The sequence below is a fragment of the Malania oleifera genome, chromosome 4 (assembly GCF_029873635.1).
Source record: "Malania oleifera isolate guangnan ecotype guangnan chromosome 4, ASM2987363v1, whole genome shotgun sequence".
In the NCBI taxonomy this organism is placed as follows: domain Eukaryota; kingdom Viridiplantae; phylum Streptophyta; class Magnoliopsida; order Santalales; family Ximeniaceae; genus Malania; species Malania oleifera.
Genome location: NC_080420.1, coordinates 81,331,200 through 81,359,015, shown reverse-complemented (window position 1 = coordinate 81,359,015; position 27,816 = coordinate 81,331,200). Strand labels below are relative to the sequence as shown.

Below are 27,816 nucleotides of genomic sequence, written 5' to 3'. Positions count from 1 at the left end.
CAGTTAAAGTCAAGGACTTTAGACCTATTAGCTTGGTAACTAGTGTCTATAAGATTTTAACTAAGGTGTTATCTAAGAGCTTGGCTGCTGTTTTAGGGGACATTATCTCTCTTAGCCAAAATGCTTTTATAGGTAACATAATGATCTTAATCTTGCCTGGATGGCTAATGTGGTGGTTGAAGATTATATTTGTAGAAATAAGAAGGGTTTTGTGTTGAAATTGGATTTTGAGAAAGCTTATGATAGAGCGAGCTAGAGCATCTTGGACAAGACTATGACTAGAAAAGGTTTCCGTCTAAGGTGGAGGAAATGGATTTGAGGGTTTCTACCTTCTTGGTCTTTTCTGTCTTAGTAAACGGTGAGGCCAAATCTTGTTTTTGCGCGTCTAGGAGTCTAAGATAGGGAGATTCTCTTTCTCCCTTTCTCTTTACTATTGTGGATATTGTCTTGAGTTGGATGATTGAGAGAGGGGTAGATAGAGGGTCAGTGGAGGGAATTAAGGTAGGTTATGAGATTTGCATAATTTTTTTTTTTATCATCTTCAATACAATGGTACTATTCTCTTCCTATCAAATAACATAAGTTGCTTCTTTAATTTATTGACTTATAGTTGTTTTAGATAGTGTTCGGGCTGAAAATTAATTTCTATAAGAGCGGTATAGTGAGTTTGGGTATTAATGCGGATTCTTTTGGTAGGCTAGCTGGTTGTGCCATTTTGACTTGTCCTATTACTTATTTAGGTGCCCCCCTTGGCAATAATCCCAATGTAGACTCTTTCTGGGATCTTGTTTGTAAGAGAGTGGCTAGGAGACTAGATCGGTGGAACAGAGTGTGCTTCACTTTAGCAGGTCGTATTACCCTTATCCATGCTTGCCTACCTTCTATCCCTTTGTATTACTTTTCTCTTGTTAGAATCCAAGTGAAATTGGGGAGGAGGCTTGAGAAATTAGTGAGGGATTTCTTATGTTCTAGTGGGGGAGAGGGTAGTAGAGATCATCTTGTAGGTTGGAAGACCATTTGTGGGCCTGAAGGGGAAGGAGGCTTGGGTCTTGATAACTTGGTGTCCACAAAAATATCTTTGGTGGGGAAATGGTTATGGCGCTTTCCTTTAGAACCTAATTCTCTTTGGCATATTCATAATAAATTTGGAATGCTACAAAATGGGTTGGATGCTAAAGTGGGAATTAACATGACTTATTCAAGTCTTTGGAAGTTTGTATCTCAGATTTATGATTATTTCATTCCTAAAGTGCATTATACAGTGGATAATGGGGAGCATATTCGCTTTTGGGAGGATCATTGGGTGTGGGAGATGCCTTTGGCTAGTTCTTGCCCGTGTCTTTTTTGTTTATCAAATTTTCATGACACCCTGATTTCTGCTTTTCTCCTTTTGCAAGAAGATGGGCATTCATGGAACTTCCATTTTGGGAGAAATCTAAATTAGAGAGAGATTAATGAGATGGTTCTTTTGACCTGGTTGCTCGATTCTTTTCAGGTTCATTTGGGGAGTGATAATAGGGTTTGGAGTTTAGATCCTTCTGGGGAGTTCTCTAAATCTTTTTTCACCTACTTGACTTGATATTCTACTGCTGATCCTTTTGCTTTGTATCCTTTGATTTGGAAAGCGAAAGCTCCCTCAAAAATAAAAGCTTTCATTTGGACTGCAATAATTGAAAGAGTTAATACCAATGATTAGCTGCAGAAGAGAAGGCCTAGTAAGGCCCTGTCCCCTTACATTTTGCGCCCTTTGCATGAGGTGTGAAGAGACTTCTGCACATCTCTTTCTTCATTGCCCTTTGATGTTGGCTATTTGGAATAAGTTATTTGGTATATTTGGTGAAAAATGGGTCTGTTAAGGCCTTTTATACCATAACTTTTATGGGTTTGGCAAAGGAAAGGATTGGAAAGCTCTATGGCATTGCACTGTTATGCTATTATTTGGTGTGTTTGGTTGGAAATGAACACTATAATATTCAAAGGTGTGGCTACTACTAACAATTTGCTTTGGAGTAGAGTGGAATCTCTTGTGTCACTGTGGTGTCGGCAAAATGGTTTTTTTTGTCATGTTTCTCTGGGAGACTTTCAGCGGGATTTGTTGGTCTTGTTACATTGAGTGTTCTCTGTTTAGGTTGCATTCTTTGTAACTAGTTTCTGTTGATGTTAAGGGAGGATTTCTTAATCTCCTTGTCTTTTTTTTTTTCCTTTTTCCTTCCTCTCTTTTTCTAATTTTCTGATGTACTTTCTCCTCTCTTTTAATGCAAATCTTTGTTTATCAAAAAATAAAATGAAGTGTTGGAATTCACTCTTCCCCAATTTACTGTTACCATGAAACTCAGAATAAACCTTCATTATATCTGTCCTTGCCGCATCCCAACGCTAGTGGAAAAGAAAGCTATATTAACCCGCAGGACCTGGAGCCTTATCCCCCTCAAGATACTGTCCTCCTAGTGTCCTCCTCCTCGAAAGGCCTCTCCAACCTAGACATCTGTAAACCTGAAATGGGACTCTATTCCAACCCCATAATTGCAGGCCTTTCTAAATCTTACTCTATGGACAAATTTCTAAAAGAAAATTGCCTTTATTTTTGCTTTTGCGTTTCCTGCAATGGTATTATTATTATTGTTATTTTGAAATGGTTATATTTAGCTAAATCTCCGAAGATTCTTTGAATTGATACTGTTGCTATTGTCAACATTTGATGCCTACAATAGATATTTTTGTTCCTCAGTTGTTCAAAGTTTGCATCTTCAGTGAGCAGGACAGCCTGGTTTGAGTCACTTGTGAGTCCAACACTCTGTTTCTCAATTTTTTTTTTGAAAGAAACACAAAATCTGTGCATGGATCCCTGAACGAAAAAGAAAGAGTATGCCTCCTTATATTATTATCTTCTACGCTTGGGATGTCTGTTTACAGAACCTTATTGCTTATGGGAGTGCCTAAAATCCAATACGAGTAACTAATATTCATGAGGCAAACTGAAATCATTTTTACTTGGGATAATCTGGATTGTGGGAAAAAATAAAAAATGACAATTTAGTGTAAAGTAAACTCCGTCCCTCTTAAGAGTTTCTAATTTAGTCCATTTTAGATTATTAAAGAAAGATGCAATTTCATTTTGGGGACATTTTCAATATTTGTTGCGCCAATAATGGCTGCTATATGCTCTCCTCTCCTGCATTGATGATTTAAATGCAGCACGATCCGGGTATTCAATCCTGCCGCTGAGATGCTCCGCTTCGGGTCTTATCCCATGCTGATCGAATCCGATGAGTTTGCAGGTGTCATTGCTTATCCCCACCATAAAAGAATAGGCTTTTGGCTAAAAAGAATAATAGCATTGCCTCTGTTTTCATGCAAAACATGTCTAACCAACAAGGGCTTAGTTAACGTATCATCAGTTCTTCTCCCCTACGGAAAAGGTCTTTTCACCCACGGTACTACTTCGCTATCGGTCAACTTTCAAATTCAGGGAAACCCTGGAATTAATAAAAATGGGCAATCTTGAGCTAAGGCATGTGTGTTGGAGTGCACGCAGAATGCAGATACATCATATAGATGCATTATTGTAAGCTGTCACAATGGTTCTTTTGTGATTCTCTTTCTTTCTCTCTCATCTGTTCTTTTCTCTTGATTTTTGTGAGGTCTGCGTGGCAGACTGGCATGGTCGGCAAATGCCCCAGGAGGTTTATCTAGATTGAAGGGAACTCCTTTGATATGTGGTTAGAAAAGGTAGGAGGAGGGTGTTTCATAAATTTTATCTATATTTTGAGGAAGACAGTTTAGGTAGGAGAGATTAAATCTTCATTGGCAGCAGCTTGATGGATCCCTGAATGCATATCAGTGTTCTTTGTTAAATTGGGGTATATAGCTTGTATGGTAAGAGGTTCAACTACAGAATGGTGGTAAAACCTATTAGTAGGAGTAAGTTCTTTCTGTTAAGATTTTTTCCTTGGGGGTTTACATGGATATTGATGGCAATATTTTATTGGAAAACTTGATATCAATCATCATTTTGGTGGAGCTGCGGAAACTTGGGATTCAAAGTAGGAGACTGTCTAATGTAGTATTGGTGAACATGGTTGGAAATTGGAATGATGCAGTGAAATGGGTAAATTGTTTTGAGGCTTTGGAGTGTGGCTGCTGCAGCACTTGAGTCTGTGGTTCAATGGCAACTGATGAGGGTGCTAGCTAAAGTGTTTCCTGTTAGAGGTGGGACTTGAGACAAGACTAATATTTCTATTGTGATGGGTGATTGTGGGTTCTTGAATGGGTTTCACAATGAACCTAGGGTTATTAATATTGTGCTGGATTTGGGCCATATCCTTAGTAGGTTTGAGCATGAAGCCCAAAAGAGCCATTTTATTTTCAAGACCTAGTTTTGTCCTTTTGTAGGCAAAGACACTTACGTACCAAATTTTTTTTTCAGTAGGTCAGGGGATCAGGGCTTTGGTTCAGGAAATCTGTTAAAATCCCGAGTATCTTTGTGTATAATGGGTAAATTAGGAAAGTGTGTAAATGTAGGAGATTATATATTATTCTATAGGGGGATTATTTCCTTATTAGATTAGGTGATTGTATTATAAGATTGGGATGTACACAATGTTAATATACGCAGAGTTGAATAGAATTTTGAATTCTGCTAACATGGTATCAGAGCTAGGGTTTCTCAACCTTAGCTAACTATGGCCAGCGTTATCACCAATGGCACCGACAACAGCAGAGGGTCGACCCCTGCTGAAAATATCGACGGCGATTCAGAAATCACATCCGTTGGAGGTTTGAATGGGCTAGACAACACAACTTTTTCACTCGCAGTGGAAAAATTAAACGGAAAATTTTTTCGTAAATGGGCTCAATCCATAAAATTGGTAATCGAAGGGAAAGGGAGGCTAGGTTATCTCACCGGCGAACGGAGGAAACCCGACTCCACCGAAGTTGTAGCCTTGCAAAAATGGAGGTCCGAAAACTCCATGGTCACCACTTGGCTTGTCAACTCGATGCAACCTTCAATCGGGAAAATCTACTTGTTCTTGCCAACGGCGAAGGACGTCTGGGACGCAGTTTGTGAGACGTATTCCGACGTCGAAAGTTACTCGCAGATTTTTGAGATCAAGACCCGGTTGTGGCAAATGAGGCAAGGCGAGCGAGGCGTGATTGAGTATTTCATGGAGATGACCCATCTCTGGCAGGAGCTCGACTTGAGCATCGAAGAAGAATGGGAATGCTCCGGCGACAGCGCACAATACAAAAAACGACTCGAAAACGAACGGGTCTTCGAGTTCTTGGCCGGCCTCAAACGAGATCTGGATGATGTATGGGGACGAATTCTTGGCTGAAGACCTCTGCCATCAACCCGAGAGGTGTTCGCTGAAGTAAGGAGGGAGGAGAGCCGAAGATGCGTGATGCTGAAGCCACAGCCGGATCGCGTTGGGTCTGAAATACCAGCCCTAAATTCGGGTGGGTCGGACGTCTTGACTCTAACTTCAAAAGGTCCGGGAGGATACGGACAAAAACCACAAAGAGGCAAATTATGGTGTGAGCACTGTCGAAAGCCAGGTCATTCAAAAGAAACCTTCTGGGAAATTCATGGAAAGCCTGCAGATTGGAAACTAAGATATTATCTAAAAAATCGTGGGTATCAGGCTACCACTGACAGTTCAACTGGAAAATTACAAGGTGAAAAAAACAATAATATCAGTTCAAGTAGTGCATTCAGCCCTGAACAGTTGGATCAACTATATAAAATGATTACCTCCATTCAAACATCGGGTCAGTCTTCCACTGGTTCTCTAGCTCATCGAGGTAATTATTTATCAGCCTTAAATACTATATCCTGTCACAAATCACGATGGATAATTGACTCGGGTGCATCTGATCATATGACTGGTTCTTATCAATTGTTTTCATCCTATTCGCCATATGGTGGAAACCTGAGAGTCAAAATTGCAAATGGTTCACTCTCACCAGTTGCCGGTAAAGGAAGTATTCGTATATCTGACTCTGTAACCCTAAAATCTATCCTACATGTTCCCAAGTTATCTTGCAACTTGTTATCCATTAGCCAGTTAACAAAAGGCTCCAATTGCTCTGCTAAATTTGTTTCATCTCATTGTGATTTTCAGGACCTATCATCGGGGAAGACGATTGGCACTGCTAAAGCGTACGAGGGACTCTACTACTTTGAGGAGGCAAGCTTGAGTGAACAATGTAATACTGTAATTTGTGACTCTGCATCTATTTCTAGAGATAATGAACTTTTGTTATGGCCTTCTAGGATGGGTCACCCAAATTTTCAATATCTAAAGCGTTTGTTTCCGTCTATCTGTTCAAATAAAATGTCTCCTGAATTTCTATGTGAAGTGTGTGAACTTGCAAAACATCGGCGTGCTTCTTTCCCAACATCCATATACAAACCATCTCGTCCATTTACTATGATTCACAGTGATTTGTGGGGACCCTCCAGATCCCTTAATCGCACCCATACAAAATGGTTTGCTACTTTTATTGATGACCATACTTGTCTTTGTTGAGTTTACTGGTTGAAAAATAAAACCGAAGTCCGTTCCATTTTTGTTAGTTTTCATTCCATGATTCAAACACAATTCCAGACTCACATTCAAATTTTACGTATTGATAATGGTACGGAATATTTTAATGATGTTCTGGGAACTTATCTTCAAGAAAATGGGATTGTTCATCAGAGTTCTTGTGTGGATACCCCTCAACAAAATGGGGTTGCTGAAAGAAAAAAACAGACATATACTTGAGGTAGCTCGAGCATTGATGTTTACTACAAACATGAGAAACTATTTTTGGGGAGATGCCATCTTAACAGCTACACATCTCATTAATCGAATGCCGAGTCGAGTACTTTCCTTTGCCACTCCTCTCCAGAAATTCCAAGAACATTTTCCTACCTCACGACTCCCCTCTAGTATTCCACTGAGAATCTTTGGCTGTACGACTTTTGTTCATATTCATGCTCACCATTGCGATAAATTGGATCTTCGTGCCGTTAAATGTGTCTTCATTGGTTACTCCCCTACTCAGAAAGGCTACAAATGCTAGGACCCTGTCTCAAAGAGAATGTTTGTTAGCCTTGATGTCACATTCTTTGAAACCACTCCTTATTTTCCAAAGCCCTCTCTTCAGGGGGAGCAATGGAGTGAAGATCGGTTCTTTGACTTCTTTACCACAGAGTCTATCGAGTCTCCTATTACCACTGACTTTGTGCCATCTACTGAGTCTCCCGTTGCATCATCATTCCCTGACCCATCCACTGAGTCTCCCGTTGCATCACTTCCTGAACTGTCAAACACAAAAGAGCACTTAACCTCAGAGGGAGATGTAGGGAAGCAAAACAACACAGACATAATAGTTTACTCAAGAAAGCCAAACACAAAGAACAGGGAGAATCTCATACCTGAGGCACCAAGTGCGTTGGAACCGGTGATGGCCCCAGAAAACCATGAGTCTCATGAGCCCTCTTCTGATAATCCTGTACCTGATGACATCAATTTACCTATTGCAGTCAAAAAACGAACCAGGTCATGTACTCAATATCTCTGGTCTAAATATATGTCTTATAAAAGCTTGTCTACAGGATATCGTGCCTTTGTCTCTAACCTTGACAGGATGAGAATTCCAAAGAATATTCAGGAAGCTCTGGAAATACCTAAATGGAGGGAGGCTATCATGGAGGAAATGTGGGCTCTGGAGAAAAATGAGACTTGGGATGTAATGAATTTCCCGAGAGGGAAGAAGCCAGTTGGTTGTAAATGGGTTTTCACAGTGAAATATAAATCTGATGGGACAGTTGAACAATATAAAGCCCGACTCGTTGCAAAAGGATTCACACAGACTTATGGCATTGACTATACAAAGACATTTGCACCAGTGTCAAAGTTGAATACAGTTCGAGTTCTCCTATCCTTGGCAACCAACTTAGATTGGCCTCTACAACAACTTGACATTAAGAATGCATTTCTAAATGGTGAGTTAAAAGAAGAAGTCTACATGACAATACCACCAGGCTTTAGCAAGAAAGGTGAAGAAAACAAAGTGTGTAAAGAAGTCCTTGTATGGACTCAAGCAATCTCCCAGGGCATGGTTCGACAGATTTGCAAAAGTAATAAAGAACCAAGGTTATCGACAAGGGCAATCAGATCACACCCTATTCTTCCAACAGTCTGAAAGAGGTAAGCGAAAAATTCTAATAATGTATGTTGATGACATAATTTTAATTGGGGATGATACAGTAGAGATGGAAAGATTGAAGAAAGTTCTAGCTATTGAATTTGAAGTTAAAGATTTGGGACAAATGCGGTACTTCTTGGGCATGGAAGTTGCTAGAACGAAAAAGGGTATTAGTGTCTCTCAGCGAAAGTATATCACTGATCTCCTAATTGAAACTGGCATGCTAGGATGCAAACCTAGTGAAACCCCGATTGAAGCAGTAAAGAGGGTTGAAGACTGTGGAATTTTGTTGAAAAGGAGAGGTATCAGAGATTGGTTGGTAAGCTAATCTACTTGTCACATACCAGATCAGATTTTGCATTTGCAGTTAGTGTGGTAAGTCAACACATGCATTGACCAAAAGAAGCTCATTTAGATGTTGTATACAAGATCCTTCGATATCTCAAGGGCTCCCCAGGCAAAGGACTCCTCTTCAAGAAATGTGAAAGCAAGGAAGTATAGATCTTTACAGATGCAGATTGGGCAGGATCAGTGGAAGATAGAAGGTCCACCACCGGTTATTGCACATTTGTCTGGGGAAATCTGGTAACCTGGAGAAGCAAAAAACAAAATGTAGTAGCTCGTAGTAGTGCCGAAGCTGAATTCAAAGCAGTTGCTCAAGGATTATGTGAAGGACTATGGTTACGAAAACTCTTGGATGAACTACAGGTCCCGGTGAAATTTCCTATCAAACTCTATTGTGACGACAAAGCAGCCATCAGTATCTCTCTTAACCCAGTTCAACATGATAAGACTAAACATGTAGAAGTGGACCGACATTTTATCAAAGAGAAAGTTGAAGAAGGAACTATCTGTATGACCTATGTACCTACCAAGGAACAAACTGCAGATATTTTTACGAAAGGGTTGGCTCGACAGAACTTTGATGATCTCATTAGCAAGTTGGAGATGATTAATATCTATGATCCAACTTGAGGGGGAGTGTTAAAATCTCGAGTATCTTTGTGTATAATGGGTAAATTGGGAAAGTGTGTAAATGTAGGAGATTATATATTATTCTGTAGGGGGATTATTTCCTTATTAGATTAGGTGATTGTATTATAAGATTGGGATGTACACAATGTTAATATACGCAGAGTTGAATAGAATTTTGAATTCTGCTAACAAAATCAATCTTTACAAAATGGCTTAAGCCTTACAATTGAGTTGGCACAATACTAAAAATGAAATGGGTCATGGTGAAAAAGCTGAAAAGGTAGGCTTGTTCAACTATAATAAACATCTTTCATCTTTCAACTGCAGTGAGCGGATGAAGAAAACACTCAACAGCTACAAGAGGGGCAAGTAGTCATTCAAGAGTGCTGATAGAGGCTAAAATCCAAGGGAGGGATTGCGTCACCAACAACTATCGTTGTGCATGCTGCATGACTCCAAATTTTGTAGTTTTAGTTTTAAAATATAAATGCGTTATTAATCCTTTACTATTGTACCCTTCTATTGAGTAAAAAATGCAAGAAATTATAGGATTATTTTAGAAAATTAAAAAATGAGACCAAAAGTAACTGAAAAATGGGGAATCCCCTTCAACTAAGCTTCAACTGGAACTGAATGGGCAAGAATCCAACTGGGGTGGACTGCATCACAAGCAGTTGTCACTATCTGCATTGTTTCCATCTTCAGGGAAAGTTGCATACCGGAAGATATGTGGGTGAGTGATCAACAGATGTTTCTGGGAGTGATTTCAGAAAGCTTTTGTAGGTGCAACTGTGCAAGTAGGCAGGATGATGGAGGTTTGAAATAGGGAGCCTTTTGTTCAGAGTAATCTGCTTATACATTCAGTCTGGCATTGAGGTGCATTAGAGTTTTTGATAATCAAGATGCCTTTACTTGGTCTGTGGCTCTTAATTGGATTAACAATGATGAGTTGTTGCAGATAAGAAGGCTACACAAGTATGCAGAATGGATTATTTGGTATTCTTGATTAGAAAGCTGGGTGAGCCTTTAGAGAAGCTTTTCTTTGGAAGTTTGTCGCTTTGGTTGTCTTAAGGAAATGAAGCTTCTTCAGAAGTGTGCTTTGTTGGTGATTATTTGGTGTATTTGTTTGGAGCGAAATGCTATGAATTATGAAGAACATAAGAATTGCCATTATTTTCTTTGGAGTAGTATTATTTTTTCTCGTTTGGTGTTGTTTTTGTTGTTTTTGAGGACTATTTTTGATAGATATGCAAAGACATTGGAATGCTTTGCTTCACTAAAATTTTGTTTCTTTTTCTTGCTTTTCTTTGGTGTTCTTCTTTTGGCTGATTTCAAGGATTCTCTTTCATAGGCGTGCAATGACATTGGTGGGCTATGGTTCACTACAATGCTATTATTTTCTTTTCCCCACTCGTGTTTGGAGGACCTCTTATTTTCTTTGTAATCTCTTTCATTCTTCATAGTAAAACTCTTTAGTTATCTAAAAAACATACTCTTCAACTAATTATTTGTACTCAAGACAAGAAATTGTAGGATTAAAACTCTGCTTTATCCATGTAAACTCTGTTTTAATAGGTTTACTTTTAACGATTTCATAAGATATTAAAAAGTGAAAAAGAACACGATACACAACATAGATAAAATAAGAAGCATAAATTCCATTTATATTTGTGTTACGATGTGAGATGCAAATATAATGAACACACTGGAATGAGTTCGGGTGTGTATTCAGGATTAAAATTGTCCAATGATCTCCTAGAAGTTCTAGTCTCTAGTATGATTCCTTAAATGGCAAATGAAGAATGATAATCAGCCTCTGTATTTGCTTGGAGCAGAATGATTGGATTTTTGAATGGGTTAAGAATTCCTCTGTTTTTTTTGGAGTAGGATCTTTGCTTGGTTCGGTGCTCTTCATTTGGTGGTTTTTTGAGGACTGTCACCAGTCAATGTGCAGAAGATTGGTGCACTTTGCACCTATTAGAGGTTATTTATGTCTTTTAGTATTATTATCAAGTGTGTTTGTATGTTAATTAGTGAGAGTTAGTAAGGGTCTTATTGTCATTAGAATGTATTTAATTTTTCTTATAAATAAGGGGAGAGACTTCAAGTTAGGTCGTTCTTTTTAATCAAATCTTAACATGGTATTAGAGCGTGATCCAACCTAAACACTATTCCCCTCAGCTATTGCCAAAAAACACCATTCCCGTGGCTGTCCTTCTCAGATCCACCTCCATCCCATATTATTTCACAAAAACATCCATACACCCATAAACAAAACCTCTCGAAGCCTAATTCCACAAACCTTATCTCCGAAGGAGCCCCCACGCACCCACACGGGCTAGCCAAATTTGGGTAGTGCCGACCCCACGCGCTGGCGCATGAGTGTAGTTCGGCTACTTGTTTCTTTTTTTATTTTCCTCTGCCATGTTCTGATTCCTTCTCTAGACTATATTATCAAGTTGTTAGGCCTGTTTTTTGCTAAAAAAAGTTTAAGCATTTTCGACCATGCACTTGTGGTATTTGGTTAATCTCTGTTCAAGGTTTGTGAAGGCTTTTTTGTGAGTTTTTTGGAGCCATGGCGGCATTCATATGCATGGTCTTAAATTTCCACGAAATTGTCGAAATTTTCGATTTCCATCACCCTTGAAATCGAAATGGCAGTCGATTTCCGTTTTGCATAATTTTCGTCAAAATATCAATGAATAATCCCGAAATTTATCGAAATCCCAAAATTTTAGAGAAACTTGGCAAAATTTTAACTATACGATGAAATTTCGTTAGAATTCAAATGAGAAATTTAGGAGTGAAGTGAAATTTCTATCTTAATTTCTTTTATTTATTTTATTGAAACAAAAGATTATTACAAGTGCTTTTGAAATTACATGAAAAAATTAACTTACAGTAATATTTTATTTAACCATGCATGTCTAAATTATCACTATTTGTATAATAAATAATATTTAAATGATTTATGAATTCCATTTGTATTAGTTGAATATGTTTAATGTATATTATCTTACACATATGTTTGATACACATACTATTTTACAACTTTTTCACCTCATACAAAACATAGATGTATTTAATTTGTACTATATTAGTCCTGAAATTTATATTATTATGTTTGTTAACCATTTCTAAAGTTTCACAAAGAATTCCATGCTTTACTACTAATTTCCGTTATTTTTTCAAAATTGACATCGAAATTGAAATTTTCGTCAAAATTTCCGTAATTTTGGAGTTTTGAAATTGAAATTTAAGACCTAGTTCGTATGTTCAATTCTGAGGCTGTGGCTGTGTTTTATTCGTCGTTGAGTTGTTCACCTTGTTCATGGTTGTGTCGGTGCTTCACATAGTTTGTGATTGTCCCGATTAGTTTTGATTATTCTTCTTGTTTCGGTGTGGTTGCTGATTTGTGAGTGTTGGGATGGAATCTATGAATCCCAAAATATTTGTTTCCTACATCGCTACTACAAATAACGACTCAAAAGTTGGATGGAAAGAACTATGTTCAATGGTCTAAAACTGCTCAGATTTATTTAGCAGGATTAGTGAAATCTGACCACTTGCTCCAATCTAATCCTTCTGATGAGAAGAGAAAAGACGCGTGGGTTTAAGAAGATATCTTGATCGTTTCCCTCTTATGGAATTCGATGGAGCCACAGATTGAACGGATGTGTATGCATCGGCGTGCAAGGAGATTTGGTATTATGTCAAACTTCTGTACTCTAGTAACATTACAATTTACACATATGTATGATTTATCCTAGGAGTACTTTCAGTTACAACAAGGAGAAAGGAGTATTGCAGATTGTTTTTGAGAGATGAAGCGTATTCATGAGGAGCTTAACTTCATAGACGCTATAACTGCCGACGCTCGTGAGATGCAGAAGTAAAGGGAGCAGATGACAATTCTTCGTGTTCTAGTAGGCTTGAGACCCGAGTTTGAGGTGGTCTAATCCTAAATACTTTGTAGTGCTGAGCTGCCATCATTTGCCGATGTTTATTCTTTTGTCCTTCATGCTTCCTTTAGTAGGCCTTCTCTTGCTCTTGCATCTGGCTTTGAGAAGACAACCTTTGCTACACAGTGTGATTCTAGTTCTCTATCAAACAACTACAAAAGTTATCGAGATTGTTCAAGTGGTCATATTGGTAGAGATGGACGAGGTAAAGGTACTCCTCATAAGTGCACTCATTATGGACAGAGTAATCATACTATTGAGTAGTGTTGGGATCTTCACGGAAAACCTTCACGTGTTGCTGATGTAGCCACCAATAACTTCACACCTTTGGGGGCAGCCAATGCAGCCACCACCGACTCCTCACCTTTGGGGCCGAGTGGGGGCAACGTACTATGTCTATGTTAGAGGAAGAGTATTCCAAGTTCCAGCAGTACAAAGCGTCACAACAAGCTTTTCTTCCCATTGCATCTCTTGCCTAAACAGATAATCATAAAGTATGCTTGTCAACCAATACTTCCCGTTTTAGAACTTGGGTCATAGACTTTGCTGCCACTTATCATATCATAGGCATACCTAGCTTCTTTGCCACTCTTCAAAAGCTTCTTTGCCACTCTTCAATATCCTGCAAATTTTCCTTGTATTACTTTTGCTGATGGATCCACCACTGTAGTCAAGGGAATTGGGACTGTGAATCTGCCTTCTTCTATTTCTCCTGCTACGGTGTTATATATTCCTAAATTTCCTTTCAATGTTATGCCCGTTAGCAAAATTACTAAATCCATGAATTGTTCAGTTCGGTGGTTATTCAGGATTTGAAGGCTAGGAAGATGATTGGCGGAGGGTGTGAAACTTGTTGACTATCACTTTGAGTTGCTATCTCCTTCTATTGCCTGCATTGCTAATGCCACACCTTTCCAAATTCATTGTCGCCTTGGTCATCCTTCATTGGAAAAGTTAAAATGTCTTGTTCCTGGTTTGAGTTCCATGTCTAGTCTCAATTGTGAGTCTTGTCTGTTGGGAAAGGCCCATCGTGTTCCTTTTGCTTCCCGAGTCAATAAATAGGCTGCAAGCCCTTTTATGTTAATTCATTCTGATGTTTAGAGTCCTAGTAGGGTTGTGTCCAAGTTGGGTTTCTTGTACTTTGTAACCTTTGTGGAAGATTATTCAAGAATGACTTGGTTATATTTAATAAAAGATCGTTCTGAGTTATTTCGTGTATTTTATGCCTTTTGTTCTGAAATAAAACCTCAATTTGGCTTGCCAGTTGGAATACTTTGAAGTGATAATGCCAAAGAGTTTTTCAGTGCACAATTCACTACTTATATGACTCAGTTTAGTATTCTTCATTAATCATCCTGTGCCCACACTCCTCAACAAAATGGGGTTGCATTGAGGAAAAATAGACATCTTCTTGAAATCGCTAGCACCTTACTTTATCAAATGCATGTACCTAAAATATTTTGGAGTGATGTTGTACTTACTGCTTGTTATCTGATCAACAGAATGCTGTCCTTTGTTCTTAGTGGAAAAATTCCATACTCTATTTTCTTTTCTAATTCACCTTTATTTTTTCTTCCTCGTATATTTGGGTGTGTGTCCTTTGTTTAACAACTAACTCTTGGGGTGGATAAGTTGGATCCTTATGCCTTATGCTATAAAATCTGTCTTTCTAGGCTACTTGTATGCTTGAAAGGGATATCGTTGTTAGAGCCTTGTGCTGCATCGCTTCTTTGTTTTTGCTGATGTTACCTTCTTTTGAGTCTACACCTTATTACACCCTGTCACTGTGTGATTCTGAGCTCAATGAGTCTATTTACCTAATCTTCTAGATTCGAGTTTTTTGTCCTTCCCTAACCAACCATCTAAGTCTCCATGTAGTTCAAGCCATTCACGATGGTGGCTCCAATGAAGAGAGTCCCCTCGAGATTCTACTACCATGCCTTTGGTTTCCTCGTCTAATGATCGTAGTTGACATGATGTTGATCCTCCTATTGCTGTTTGGAAAGGTAAACGCGCATGTACTCAACATCCCATTTCCATATATGTTTGTTATGACTCTTTATCACCCTCCTATTATTGTTTTTTCCCTACTTTTATCATCTACTACCCTTCCTAAATATGTTTAAGAAACCTTAACCCATTCTGGGTAGAGGGATGTTATGGTTGAAGAGATGAATGCTTTACATGACAATGGTACTCTAGACTTGGTACCTCTTCCTCCTAACAAGACGTCTAGGTTTACACTGTGAAAGTCAACCTTGATGGTTTTTCGGCTTGTCTAAAGGTCCGTCATATTGCTAAGGGATACACTCAAGTGTATGGTCTGGATTATTCTGAAACTTTTTTGCCGATTGCCAAACTTACATCAATACATCTGTTCATCTTCTTGGCTTCTGCTTGTCTCTGGCTTCTACATCAGTTAGACATGAAAAATGTTTTCTTGCATGGTGACTTGGAGGAGGAGGTTTATATGGAGCAACCACTTCGGTTTGTTGCTCAGGGGGAGTTAGGCTTAGTGTATCGGCTCAATAAAACTTTATATGGTTTAAATCAGTCTCCTAGAGCATGGTTTGGTCGTTTCAGTGTTGTAGTACTTGAGTTTGGTCTTTGACGGTGTGATGTGAGTCATTCCTTATTTTATCATCATGCTTCATTGGGTAGGATCCTTCTTGTTGTTTATGTGGACAATGTTGTTATTATAAGTGATGATGATAAAGGTATTCAGAGTGTCAAACTCTTTTCCCTAGACTAAGTTTCAAACGAAAGATTCTGGATTGTTGAAACACTTCTTAGGTATAGAAGTATCTAGATCTCGTATGGGTACTGTTTTGTCACAGAGGAAGTATGTTATTGATCTGTTTGGATGAAACTAGCCTCTTGGGATCTAAACCAGTTGATACACCGATGGATCCTAACAGGATGTCAGTGCCGAGTAGCGTTTTGAAAGGCGTTTTTTAGGCGCGCCTTCGGTGCGTTTTGGGATGAAAATGCCTCAAGGCGTATGTGTAAAGGCTTAAATCCAATAAAGCATATGCCTCGGCCAAAAAATTACGTTTTTTTACGCCTCATATGCTAGGCGTACGCCTTTCGGTCCAGAACCTAAAACATACTGAAACCCTATCCTCCCTCTCTCTCCAGCGAAGCGTCTTCTCCTCTGCTATGTCGCCGAAGCCTGACAAAGCCTTCGCTCTCTCTTCGAAGCCTGGACGAAGCTCTACGAAGCCTCAGCTCTCTCTCGAAGCCTCTGCTCTTTCTTTCAAAGACTCGACAAAGCTCGGCGAAGCTTAGCAAAGCCTTTGCTCTCTCTTTCGAAGCCTGGACGAAGCTCGACAAAGCCTCTGCTCTCTTTTACGCCTCGACGAAGCTTCTGCTCGAAGCTCGAAGCTTGAAGCCTCTGCTCTCTCGCTCTCTCTCTTAGTTTCTGTCTGACGGGTCTGACCATATTATTTTTACAATCAACTAAATTAATATTAAGAATTATTCCCATTTTCTCATGAAAGTTTCCCAAACAACCCCTTAACAAGCTAGAGAAATTTGTAATTTGGCTTTTTTCTATTCTGTTTGAAAACTTATGGCTTATTTTTAATACTTAAGAATTATATTTTTATTTTTTTTCTCCATTATTCTAATATTTTTCTCATTTTTATACTATATATAATTTTTCATTTATTAATTATTTAAAAAAATACAATCCCAAATTGTTTATGCCTCAACGCCTTGAGGCTTACGCCTTGCCTCGCGGAGGGTAAAACGCCTTGCCTTATGCCTTCCCTTTTAAACCTCTGGTGCCGAGTATAGGTGATTTGCTACCTAATGTTGGACAATATCAGAGATTTGTTGGAAAGTTGAATTATCTCACAATCGCTTGGCCGGTCGGCTGAACATATCTTTTGCAACAAGTATGGTGATTGACTATCTAGATTCTTCAAGGACAAGATATTGGGACACAGTAATTTGCATCCTGAAATACCTTAAAGGTGATTTCAGGAGAGGTCTTTACTATCATGATTAGGGTCACATTTATATCCGTGGATATACAGATGTAAATTGGGCTGGATCACCTTTTGACCGACAGCTGGGTATTGCATCTTGGTTGGTGGTAATTTGGTTTCTTGGAAGAATAAAAAACAAATTGTGGTGGCCCGATCAAGTGTTGAATCAGAATATAGAGCTATGGCGCACATTGCTTGTGAAGTGTTCTGGTTGAAGAACATGTTGGAAGTATTGGGTATTTCTCATTCTCAACCTATGAAGTTAATGTGTGACAATCAAACTGCTCTTCATATTGCCTTCAATCCGGTCTTTAATGAGCGGACGAAGCACATTGAATTTGATCGCCACTTTGTTCGGGAGAAACTTGTGCAAAAGCTTATTACTACCGCTTATATGAAGTCAGATATGAATCTTGCTGGTTTGTTTACCAAAGCGTTGGGGGGTGCTCCTGTTAAATTCTTTGTAACAAGCTAGGAGCATATGACATTTATGCTTTAGCTTGAGGGGGAGTGATAGAGATTATTTATGTCTTTTAGTATTAATATTTTTGTTATTATTATTATTATTATTATAAAGTGTGTTACTATGTTAATTAGCGAGAGTTAGTAAGGGTATTATTGTCATTAGAACGTATTTAATTTGTATTATAAATAGACGAAGAGACCTATCTTCAAGTTAGGTCATTCATTTTGATCAAATCTTAACAGCACCATTGGTATATTTTGTTTGCTATATTTTTTCCTGTTTTTTAAGGATGTCTTCGCTCCTTGTAATCTATTTCTTCCTTCTTTAAGACAAAGGACCAGAGCTGGTGTATTGGTTAGTTTACTAATATGTTTTGTTTAGTATATTTTCTCCTGTATTTGGAGAACATCTTGTCATTTGTAATCTTTTCACCCATAGGAAAAAGGGCCAGAGCTGGTGTATTGGTATGTTCTATGTCCTCCCCCAAAATTTTGCAGTTCTAGTCTCATCAGCTGCTTCAAATTCTTTTGTGGTAAAATGCAGGTCTTTCCACCCAGTGAAGGGTTTGGCTGTGAGTCCTGGTTGACTGAGCTCAGTCTGGTTGACCCTGGTTTAGCATTATTTCTGGGTTCATGATGCAACCCAAACTAGTAACATCACTGGTTCTGGTATGATCTGGTTAAAGTTTGCTCCCTGCCAGCACGACATCCAAAATTTTCCTATCACCAATGAAACTTCAGTCAACCTGTTAGGGAGGACCTTAACAAATCTTATACACATTAGTCACGGTGCTAAGAGGCCTAAAATTCTTCTTCAACACGAAATAGTATATGTTTGCATTCTATAGTTTAAACAAAATATAATTTTTTATAAGTAAATTAGAATATTCATAATTTAATATTTGTAAACTAAATTATGATAATATCTTTATTGATTTGTTTTTAAAATATATACAAAATTTATTAAAAATTATGGAAATATTTTACACCACATTATTCATATGCAATCACGTGCAGCACATATGACATATTTACTACTAGATTAAATGTTTTGAATTCTGGGATAGATGGTGTGTGCACAGCACATTTTGGCTCACGTATGGACGAAATTAGTATAAGGATGTTGCTGCTATCCATGAGATGCCTGTAGTTGACACACATAACCAATTGCTACCATAGGTTTTACGACCAATGTTCAACTACACCAAGCTGAGAATTTTGGTTTCATTCTTTGAATGTATATATAGAACATTTTGAGATAAGGGATGTGAGAATTAAGTTTACTTTCCTAACCCATAACTAAAACATTTTTAGTGCTGTATGTTGCATGCGAGCTATTTATAACAAAATGAATCCCTGAATAATCATTTTGGTAGCTTCTGTTTCGCTCAGAAGAGAAGTAATAGGTAGGGGTGAGAGGATTTAACTCGTGACGTTTTGTGCCCAAAACAAACACGCTACCAAGCTGCACTACATTCTTTTCAATTGATTGGCAGTGTCATTGTAGATGATCTTTGTCTTCTTTTCCACATCATTATTTTTATCTCGCCATTTCTTCTTTTATTTTTACATGTAATTGAACTAATGTACTACAATAGGTTATATAAGTTTGACAGGTCATTTGTCACCAAAAAATGATTATCTTGGCGTCTTAGTGCAATTTACATTATATTGTTGTGGCTTAATAAATTAAAAAACTCTTATTGATTTTGCAGGCACATGATTAAGAAGAGAAGTAAGGAGGCTTTCATTGCATTTAAGGAAGCACTGAAGTTCAAGTCTCTCTCTCCCTCTCTCTCTCTTCTTTTGTGTGTGTGTGTGTGTGCGCGCTTGTGCATGTGCATGTGGTTGTTGGGCAAGATTTGGAGTATTTTGCATAACTAATCATGGTTTTGTGGCAGACGAAATAGCTGGCAGTTGTGGGAAAATTACAGCCATGTTGCTGTGGATACAGGCCATTTTGGTCAGGTACTTTTATGCATGCAATTGGTTGGCAACCTTTTATGCTTGCAAAAATAATATCTGTTTCTTATGTAAATTGGGTTTTTCTTTTAGCCTTTGTTTTTGTGCTTTGAATGCTTAATGAGAAATTTGAATTATAACTGTCAAACATTCTGTTAGGGTCATACTAAATAAAGGATGACAGAGGAATCACTCTCTGCACATTTAATTGAATAATAATAGTACAAACCATGGTTTTAAAACCTGGACTGGAGTGGCTGGTCTGACCAGGTTTGATCGGAACCAGTCACCAATCTGGTCCAGTCAAGGCACCAGCATGGAAATGGCAAGAATCGGTGCAGATCTGGCTGACCTGGTCCAAACTGAAGTGTACTGGTCTGGACTGGGGTCAGCAGTGAGTCAGTTCACTCCTTTCAAAATAAATTTTAATATGCTTTTAAGGTGTTGCATTTGAACCTGGATCCCCTATAGCCATTGAGTAAATGCTCACCACCATGCCAGCTTTCCTTATATGCACAATTGCCAAGTAAATTATACATACATTAATTGTTTATACATGCGTGCACACACACATATTTTGCACAGAAAATTAGGCAAAATATTTTCCTGTCTTGTCTTCCATCTATTTGTCCCCCAGTAGTAGTAGTAGTAGTAATAATAATACTAAAATTTACTTATGAGAATGCATATATTTTTTAAAATAATATTACTTGTTTTTTATAATCTATTAAGAATTATGTTTATTTTAATTGACCAATAGGTGATTATGATTAGTATCTTCGTAGTATCATCTTGATCTTTAACATTAGCATGTATACACACACACACACACACACACACACACACACACACACACACACACACACACATGCTGACATCACTGGTTCAACCACCAGTGTAACCCACAGATTTATCAACCCAGTACCTTTTCGGGTTGGATATGGGTCTAGGTTTTGAAACTATGGTACAAACTTTACTAAATCATGTTCACGATTTAGCCCAAACTTCCTTGGAAGAGCGTAACTATGTATTATCCTCTTCATCAATAGATAGAATTATATTCTTTGCTTAAGACAATGGTGGTCAACCATTTCTCCACTCGTGTTCTTTTGGACTAGAGTAATGTAAAGTGTCAACGACATTAGTTAAATTGTTATTTGGCACAAGCTTAATTGGTATTTTCTTGAATGATGAATTTCTGTGGTTATCCTTTAGCTTGTATTCCCTTGTCTTATCTCTTAATATATTCCTTTTCTTATACAACAACAACAACAAACCTTGACTCCCACTAGGTGGGGTCGGCTACATTAATCATTTTTCGTCAATTCACCCGATCGAGAGTGTTTTCCTCTATTAGATTAAGGGCTATTAAATCCTTCCTCGCTACCTCATTCCAAGTTCTTTTAGGCCTACTCCTACCCCTTTTCATGCCAGAAACAATAACTAACTTAGTCCTCCTCACATGTGCTTTACTGGACCTGCATTTAAAATGCTCAAACCATATAAGCCACCCCTCATTTATCTTGTTTTCAACCGGTGCAATGGCTAAATTATTGTGTATATGCTCGTTTCTTACTTTATCTTTTAATGTTAAAGCACTCATCCACCTTAACATTCGCATTTCAATAACTTTTACTTTTTGTACATATTGTTTTTTAGTTGCTCAATATTCTGAACCATAAAGCATAGCTGACCTTATAGCCATCTTATAAAACTTATCTTTTAATTTTAAAGGTATTCTATGATCACACAATACACTTAACGCACTCCTCCATTCTACCCAACCTGTTTTAATTGTATGTACTACATCTTCTTCAATTTCTCCTTCAGCTTGCATAATAGATCCAAGATATCTAAATCTATTAGTGCTATTAATCTCTTGATTATCAAGTTTAATCTTCTCTCCGTTTCTACTCCTTACATTGCTGCAATGACATTTCATATGTTTTGTCTTATTCCTACTTATCCTAAACCTTTTAGACTCTAATGTGGCTCTCCAAAGTTCTAACTTAGATTCCACTCTGCTTGTACTATCATCAATAAACACGATATCATCTGCAAACGACATACACCAAGGGATCTCATTTTGGATAGTTCTAGTAAGTTCATCAATTACTAAAGTAAAAAGATAAGGACTCAAAGTAGAGCCGTTAAAATTTATTCCTTCATGCTTGCTAGTCCTTGCATTCAATTCCCCAAGAAATCTTTTAGTAATACAGAATGATACCATCTATCCTTCCATAGTTGTTAAGAGTAACAATAGTTTTCTAGTATGGGGTTCTGTTTGTTTTATTTGCTTAAGGGAATTTTTTTCCTCAGGAGCATGGCTAATCTTAGGGCTTTTCTGGCCAACTCAATTCCCTTCTTTTCTTTTCTGTATGATTTCTCTCCAAATCCTGGTTGTATTGATACTTAGCTAATTAATCAGTTTGCTCACACTTACAACATGATATCAGAGCCTTGAAAGACATTTAATCTGTGTTATCTGATTGTCATTCAGTATTTTTTCCCCTTCTTCTTTTTTGTCCTCTAGCCAGTTCTTGAATCGGAGACCTTCTTTATGCTTTGTGAGCAGCTTAAGCTTCTTTTTTCCTGCAGATTGTCATGTGCATTCTCTATTGGGTGTTCTGCTTGGTGGTGGTTGGTTTTTTTTTTTCTTGGTAATGTGAAAGCAGTCTCTTTTTCTTAATCCTAGAGCCTGCAATTACTTTTTTGTGGTTTTTGCAGACTTTTGGAAGACTTCTGTGCCGTTACTAATGTGTGCAATTACTGCTAGAGTTCTGTTACTGATGCTCAGTGAGCTTTGATGCTGTTTCTGATTTGCCTCTGTTCTGTGATGGCTGTGGATGATTTTTGAAGTGCTTATGTGCCCTTATTCATGCTGCTATTCCATCCAGAGTACTGTAGCTGTTATTATTTTTCAAAGCTGCCCCTTGAAAACCCTGGAGTACTTTCTTTTTTGTATTTGAGACTGTTATTTTGTGGTCATAGTACCTCATGAAAATTCTTCAGTGCTTCCTACCTGCCTGCTGTTCATCTATGGGTCTTTTGTGTGTATGTGTGTGTTTGTGTTTTTCTCTGTTGCACGCTGCCACTTGATACTTTGTTTCTGGTTGTGTTGGTTGGTGTATATCTTGTTTTCTGCCGGTCTTCCCTGCTGTGAGGTGGTTTCTCTTGACCAGGCAGTCTATTGTTTGCCCTATGCCATATTGAGTGTGTTGTTATGGATTCAATAGGTATGGATTATCTGATATCGTCAGTTTGCAGATTACAGCCATAAAATTGGCTGGTTCAGCCAGTTGTCTTTTATGGTTGCAAGCTGTGAAGGTGTATAATAACAGAAAAAGCAGGACTCTATTTTTGGTGCAGTTTCCCCCATCTTTTGACTCGAAAGATTACGAATAGTGGATAGAGGAAATAATACTGTTCTTATAATCAAAAAACTTGACGTAACTTGAATGACTCTGGAGAAAATAGAGAACTTAGGGTTAAAGAAGGAGCAGGGAGAAGGATAAGAGAGAAGATAAGAGGTTTGACTCTTTCTTTCTTTACTTGAATGAAAGCCTTTTCCCAGATTTCTTTCACCAGTGTCACCAGTGACCTACTGCTGCCTGGACAGAGCAATGGCCAAATCCCAGAGGTGTCTGGTCCAAGATTTCTTTCTTGCACAAATAGGATCTGTTAACCAGTGCCTGTCCCTTTTCTGCAGGTTGTTTGTGATGATTATTCCTAGGGTTGCCTCCCAGGCCATAAAAGCAACCTTTGTGGGGGCAGGGGAATCCCAAATAAGCTTCCAGGGAAACTCTCTGCTGGTTACTGCTGGAGAAATGAGTTTCTTTAGTAGTAGGCTAGGAGGTGACTGTACAGCTGCTGCTATTGTCAAGGGTTTTCTTGGTTTATGAAGGATATTTTGGAAAGAAACTTTGTACAAGATGCCAAAGAAATCCTCAAAGCTCCCAATCTTCCAATTTTGGGCATTCCTCACAAATGGGATGTCCCAGGTTACCCAATTGGCTGAAAGTTGGAGGCTGCTGCTTATAAGTGCATCTCTATTGCAGGTCAAGGTGGAAGTAGTAGGAAATCTTGTGCTAAGGGGAGAGGGGCCACACAAAATGTCATAGCAAAAGAAAATAAATTTGGTGAAGGAGAAAAATCCATGTCAGCCTCTCCGAATGTGTTTCCAAACTCCTACACCATAGGATTCTCTAGCATCTTTAGAAGTAGAACCATTATGGTCAAGCCCATATTTTAAAATGATGGCTTTTCTCTAAAAGTGATTTTGTTCATTCATGAACCTCCAAGGTCATTTCCCAAGGGTTTCATTGAAGGTAAAGGACTTGGGCCCTAAGCCCCCATCTCGTATGGGTTGCTTGACCCTCAGCCCCACATTTGACAAGATGGCATTGAACTCCTCTCCCATGTTTCCTGAAATCTTCTATGAATGTCCCCCAATCTTTTGGCTATTGAGCTAAGAATGGGGAATAGGGACATGAAGTAGACTGGTTGATTAGAGAGGGTATTCTTGATGAGCGCAAGTGTACCTCCTTTTCTTAGGTAATTCCTTTTCCATCCAGCAATCTTTTTCTCGAATCTTTTAATGATAGGATCTTAAACTCCTTTGACTATAGATTTAGCTCCCAGAGGCAGAACAAGATAGGTTAGAGGAATAAATCCCGGTTTGCAGCCCAAAATACTCACAAGGAGTCTATTCAGCTCTTTCACCCATTGGAATAATTTAGCTTTTCCCCAAATCAGCTTCAGCCCCAGAATTTTCATTTAAAATTTTTATAGAATGAAAGATTTAATCAAAGAAGTCAATTCTGGATATTAAGTTCTGTGGCAGCTTGTTAAGCAACTACTGATTCAGTTTTTATCACAAAATTGGCAACTGAAACTGAAAAGCTAGCAATGTAAAGGTTTGTTTGGTATTGTTTCTGTTATCTGTTTTCATTTTCTGTTTTCTGTTCTGTTTTCGTTCCTGTACAGTGAAGAAACTGATTATGAGAACACTTTTGTTTACTTGCTAGTTTTCTATTTTCGTTCAGTTTTCAGCAGTTTGCAAAAAAAAAATGAAATCAGATTTTGTAGTTTTCAGTGTTTTGGCAACCTGTTGTCATACTATTTTAATGTCCAGAATTAACTTTTTCAAATTAAATCATCTTATTTTACATACTTTTTAATTAAAATTAAGGTGAAATCATATGAATGTAAAATATTATTAAAATAAAATTGTCCATAAAATTTTTCAAAAAAAATTAGAAGTTTACAAATTATATTTTTACTATTTTTAAATTGTTATGAACAAGAAGATTGTTCTTGTAAGGTGAATTTTGAAATATAATAATTAAGTAAAATAATTATAATAATTTTTATTTTTATTATAGTATTGTTCATTTGTATTATTTTGTAATTTTATTATTTTAATCATATTTTTTTATTGTTATTTGATTCAAGGACAAAATTGAGCATTTTTTTAATCAAATTTTTTAATTTGTTCTGGAAATATTAAACAAACAGGTTTCTGGTATTTGGTTTTTAGTTTTTGTTTCTGCTTTTTACTTTTCCTTTCTGGCTTTTGTTTTCATAATTTTTGACAGTGGCACAAAACAGTCCTTAAATAAACCCGTTGTGTAATCTTTTTCTTCTATACAACAACAAAAGTTGATACAGAGAACAGAAATTATACCAAACAGTCCTAAACTGATGAAGCAGAGCCTTCCAATAGCTCTGCAAGTTAGTTAAAACATTCCTATAAAAGCTTCTGATGAGAAACACCAAAGAGAGGCAAGATAAAATTTGTACTACATGGAAGGTCAATAGACGCTGAATGATCCTTAAAAGAACATGCAACAAAAGCAGCACAATGCTACAACTCCTTACCGCCTTGGCTCCTTTCTTAAGCCCCTACATGCCTAAAGAGAATATTCCTCCAATGAATCTGCACACACCTGCTGAACCCCAAGCAGATCCAATAAAATAGCTCCAAATACACCTGGAGATCCCACGTAACAGGACGGCGCAGAAACATGTGAGTTACACTCGCTGCTACAATGACAGAGAGCACACATCGCTATTTTTACTGTGATTTGGTCTATTTGGTTGGAGGGAATTTTTAAGGGGCAGTTGTAGTGGAATAGGATGGTTGTTCTTGCTTCTCTGTGGTTTTATGCTACTGATTTCTTCTAGTGAATATGTTTCTCTGATGTTCAGCATGATTGGAGGGCTCTTTTGCATTCGCTTCTTTCTTGTCTGGTTGTTGTGTTGTTTCCTGTTGAGGAAGCTTCATCCCCCATTTGTACCTTTTTAATAATATTCTTCTTTTATCCAAAAACAGATGGCAAAAGAACAACCGCCAAACCCTCATTGAGTGTTTGATGCATAAAAGAAATTGGCCCCAATTATTATACTTGGCATGCTCTTTTTCCTATTTCCTTTTGAACAAGATGAAAGAGCATCATAATATGTTGGCCCAAGGAGTTCTCAGCCTAAGTGATCGTTCTAGACGATAACTTTCAATTGTTTTAATCGTGTATTATCTAGGTCAGATGTATAGTGGATGGTATGCCATCTTTACTAGCTTCTTTTGAATCAGATGAAGAGCATCGAGTGATATAGGAGGAATTTTCATCCTAGGTGATCTTCTTTGTTGAGAAGCTCGACTTTGTATACTGACTTGGGACTCGATGCGAATTAATATGAAAATGTGATTTGCCCTTTCACTGAGATATCAATTGGAGAAAGGTTTTTCTGGCTTCCTTTGTTGTCCTTCCGTACTGAGATTTTACTTTAAATTAGTTTTGTTATATAAGTTGTCTCTTAGGGGGATGCTATAGTTCTATGTTTGTTTCCTTTAATATATAGCATTTTTCTTGTACTCTGTTGATGGTTATCTTAGTCATTTAGCATTGTTAGTTTGTGAGTGTTATGTTAACAAGTGAGAGTTAGTTAGGGAATTATGGTCATTGGTATGTACCTTGACATATATTATCAATAAAGGGAGACACCTATCATTGTGATTAGATCTTCCTTTTCACCCAATTATTCAACATGGTATCAGGGCATGATTTTGAGATCTAAATCCTAATTGTCACAGCCCCGATCAAAACCAAAGCCCAAAACCATAAATCTGCTGCATGTCTACCATCATAAAGGAATTTCCAGCAAAGCTATAGCCCTGATAAACAGCCAGCAGCTGCCGGAAGCCAGAGCAATTGCCTGACCATTCCTGGGTGACACTGCCAGTTCAGGAACACAAAATCCACAATAGATTTTGCTAAAACAACACCATAGTCACCCACAGACACTTATGATCTGCCCCCCACTGAAATCTCATCTCCAGCCCTCACTTGCCAGTCAAAGGCTGTCAGGGCCAACCTCACGCGCTGGCATGTGAAGCCAATTTCTGGCATGGTTCTGGCCTGAATTCTTCGAGCAGGGCTTAAAATCCTCTATAAACATATTACTGAAGTTTTTCGTGATGTTTTTAATCCAAAGATCTCACCATTTATAGTTGCTCATTTACGACATATGAGGAATGGTTATTTGATGCTTCTTGAAGCTGTTTACCAATGTTTTTTGAGTTTATTGAGCCTGAAACAGTGGTATTTTCTGTTTTTTATTTATTTTATTTTTTATTGGGACGCTGTGGGCTTGTGGTTTGCATTGTTTGTCGAAGGTTGTGAATGTTGGGATCGAGTTGGTGAATTCGAAAAACATGTTGCCTGCTGTGTATTTTTTATTTGCTGCTCTATCGAGGTTGTATTTGTGTTGGATGGACTTCTCAAATCCCAAAAGTGCATCTCCCTCATCAATTACTTGTTTGATTGAACAACATTCTATAGCTGTTTCAGAGGAAGAGTATTTAAAGTTCCTGCAGTAGCAGGCATTCCCAACAAGCATCTCATTACATTGCATCTTTTGCTTAGAAAAGTAACCATACCGTCTGTATATCATCTGGTATCTCTCCCACTAGTCCCTAGGTTATTGACTCTGCTGCTACTAACCATGACAGGTGTCACTAGCCTCTTTTCTACAAATCTGCCTTGAATTACTTTTGCTGATGGGTCCACTACTACTGCTAAAGGAATAGGAACAGTAAATCATACTCCCTCCATCTCTCTTTCGTTTGTTCCCTACATTCCTAAACGATTAGTAAAATTATGAAGTCACTGACTGTAACCTTCTTTCCTGATTTTGTTATTATTTAGGATCTGAAGATGAGGAAGATGATTGGCACACGACATGAGGCTGGTGGACTTTACTCC

At 37.9% G+C, this 27,816-nt stretch overlaps 2 protein-coding genes across 3 annotated transcripts in view; one reads left to right on the top strand and one right to left on the bottom strand.

The window, feature by feature from the left end:
* Positions 1–27,816, bottom strand: part of LOC131154584 (uncharacterized) — a 531,072-nt gene that overhangs the window by 255,551 nt on the left and 247,705 nt on the right. The window lies entirely within an intron of this gene.
* The window catches only part of LOC131154586 (uncharacterized), a 114,054-nt gene that overhangs the window by 69,906 nt on the left and 16,332 nt on the right, over positions 1–27,816 (top strand). For both annotated transcript variants that reach the window (XM_058107461.1, XM_058107460.1), the window contains exons 15-16: positions 19,306–19,368; positions 19,492–19,558. In XM_058107461.1, the coding sequence (XP_057963444.1) occupies positions 19,306–19,368; positions 19,492–19,558 (130 nt within the window). The remainder of the gene's footprint in view (positions 1–19,305; positions 19,369–19,491; positions 19,559–27,816) is intronic.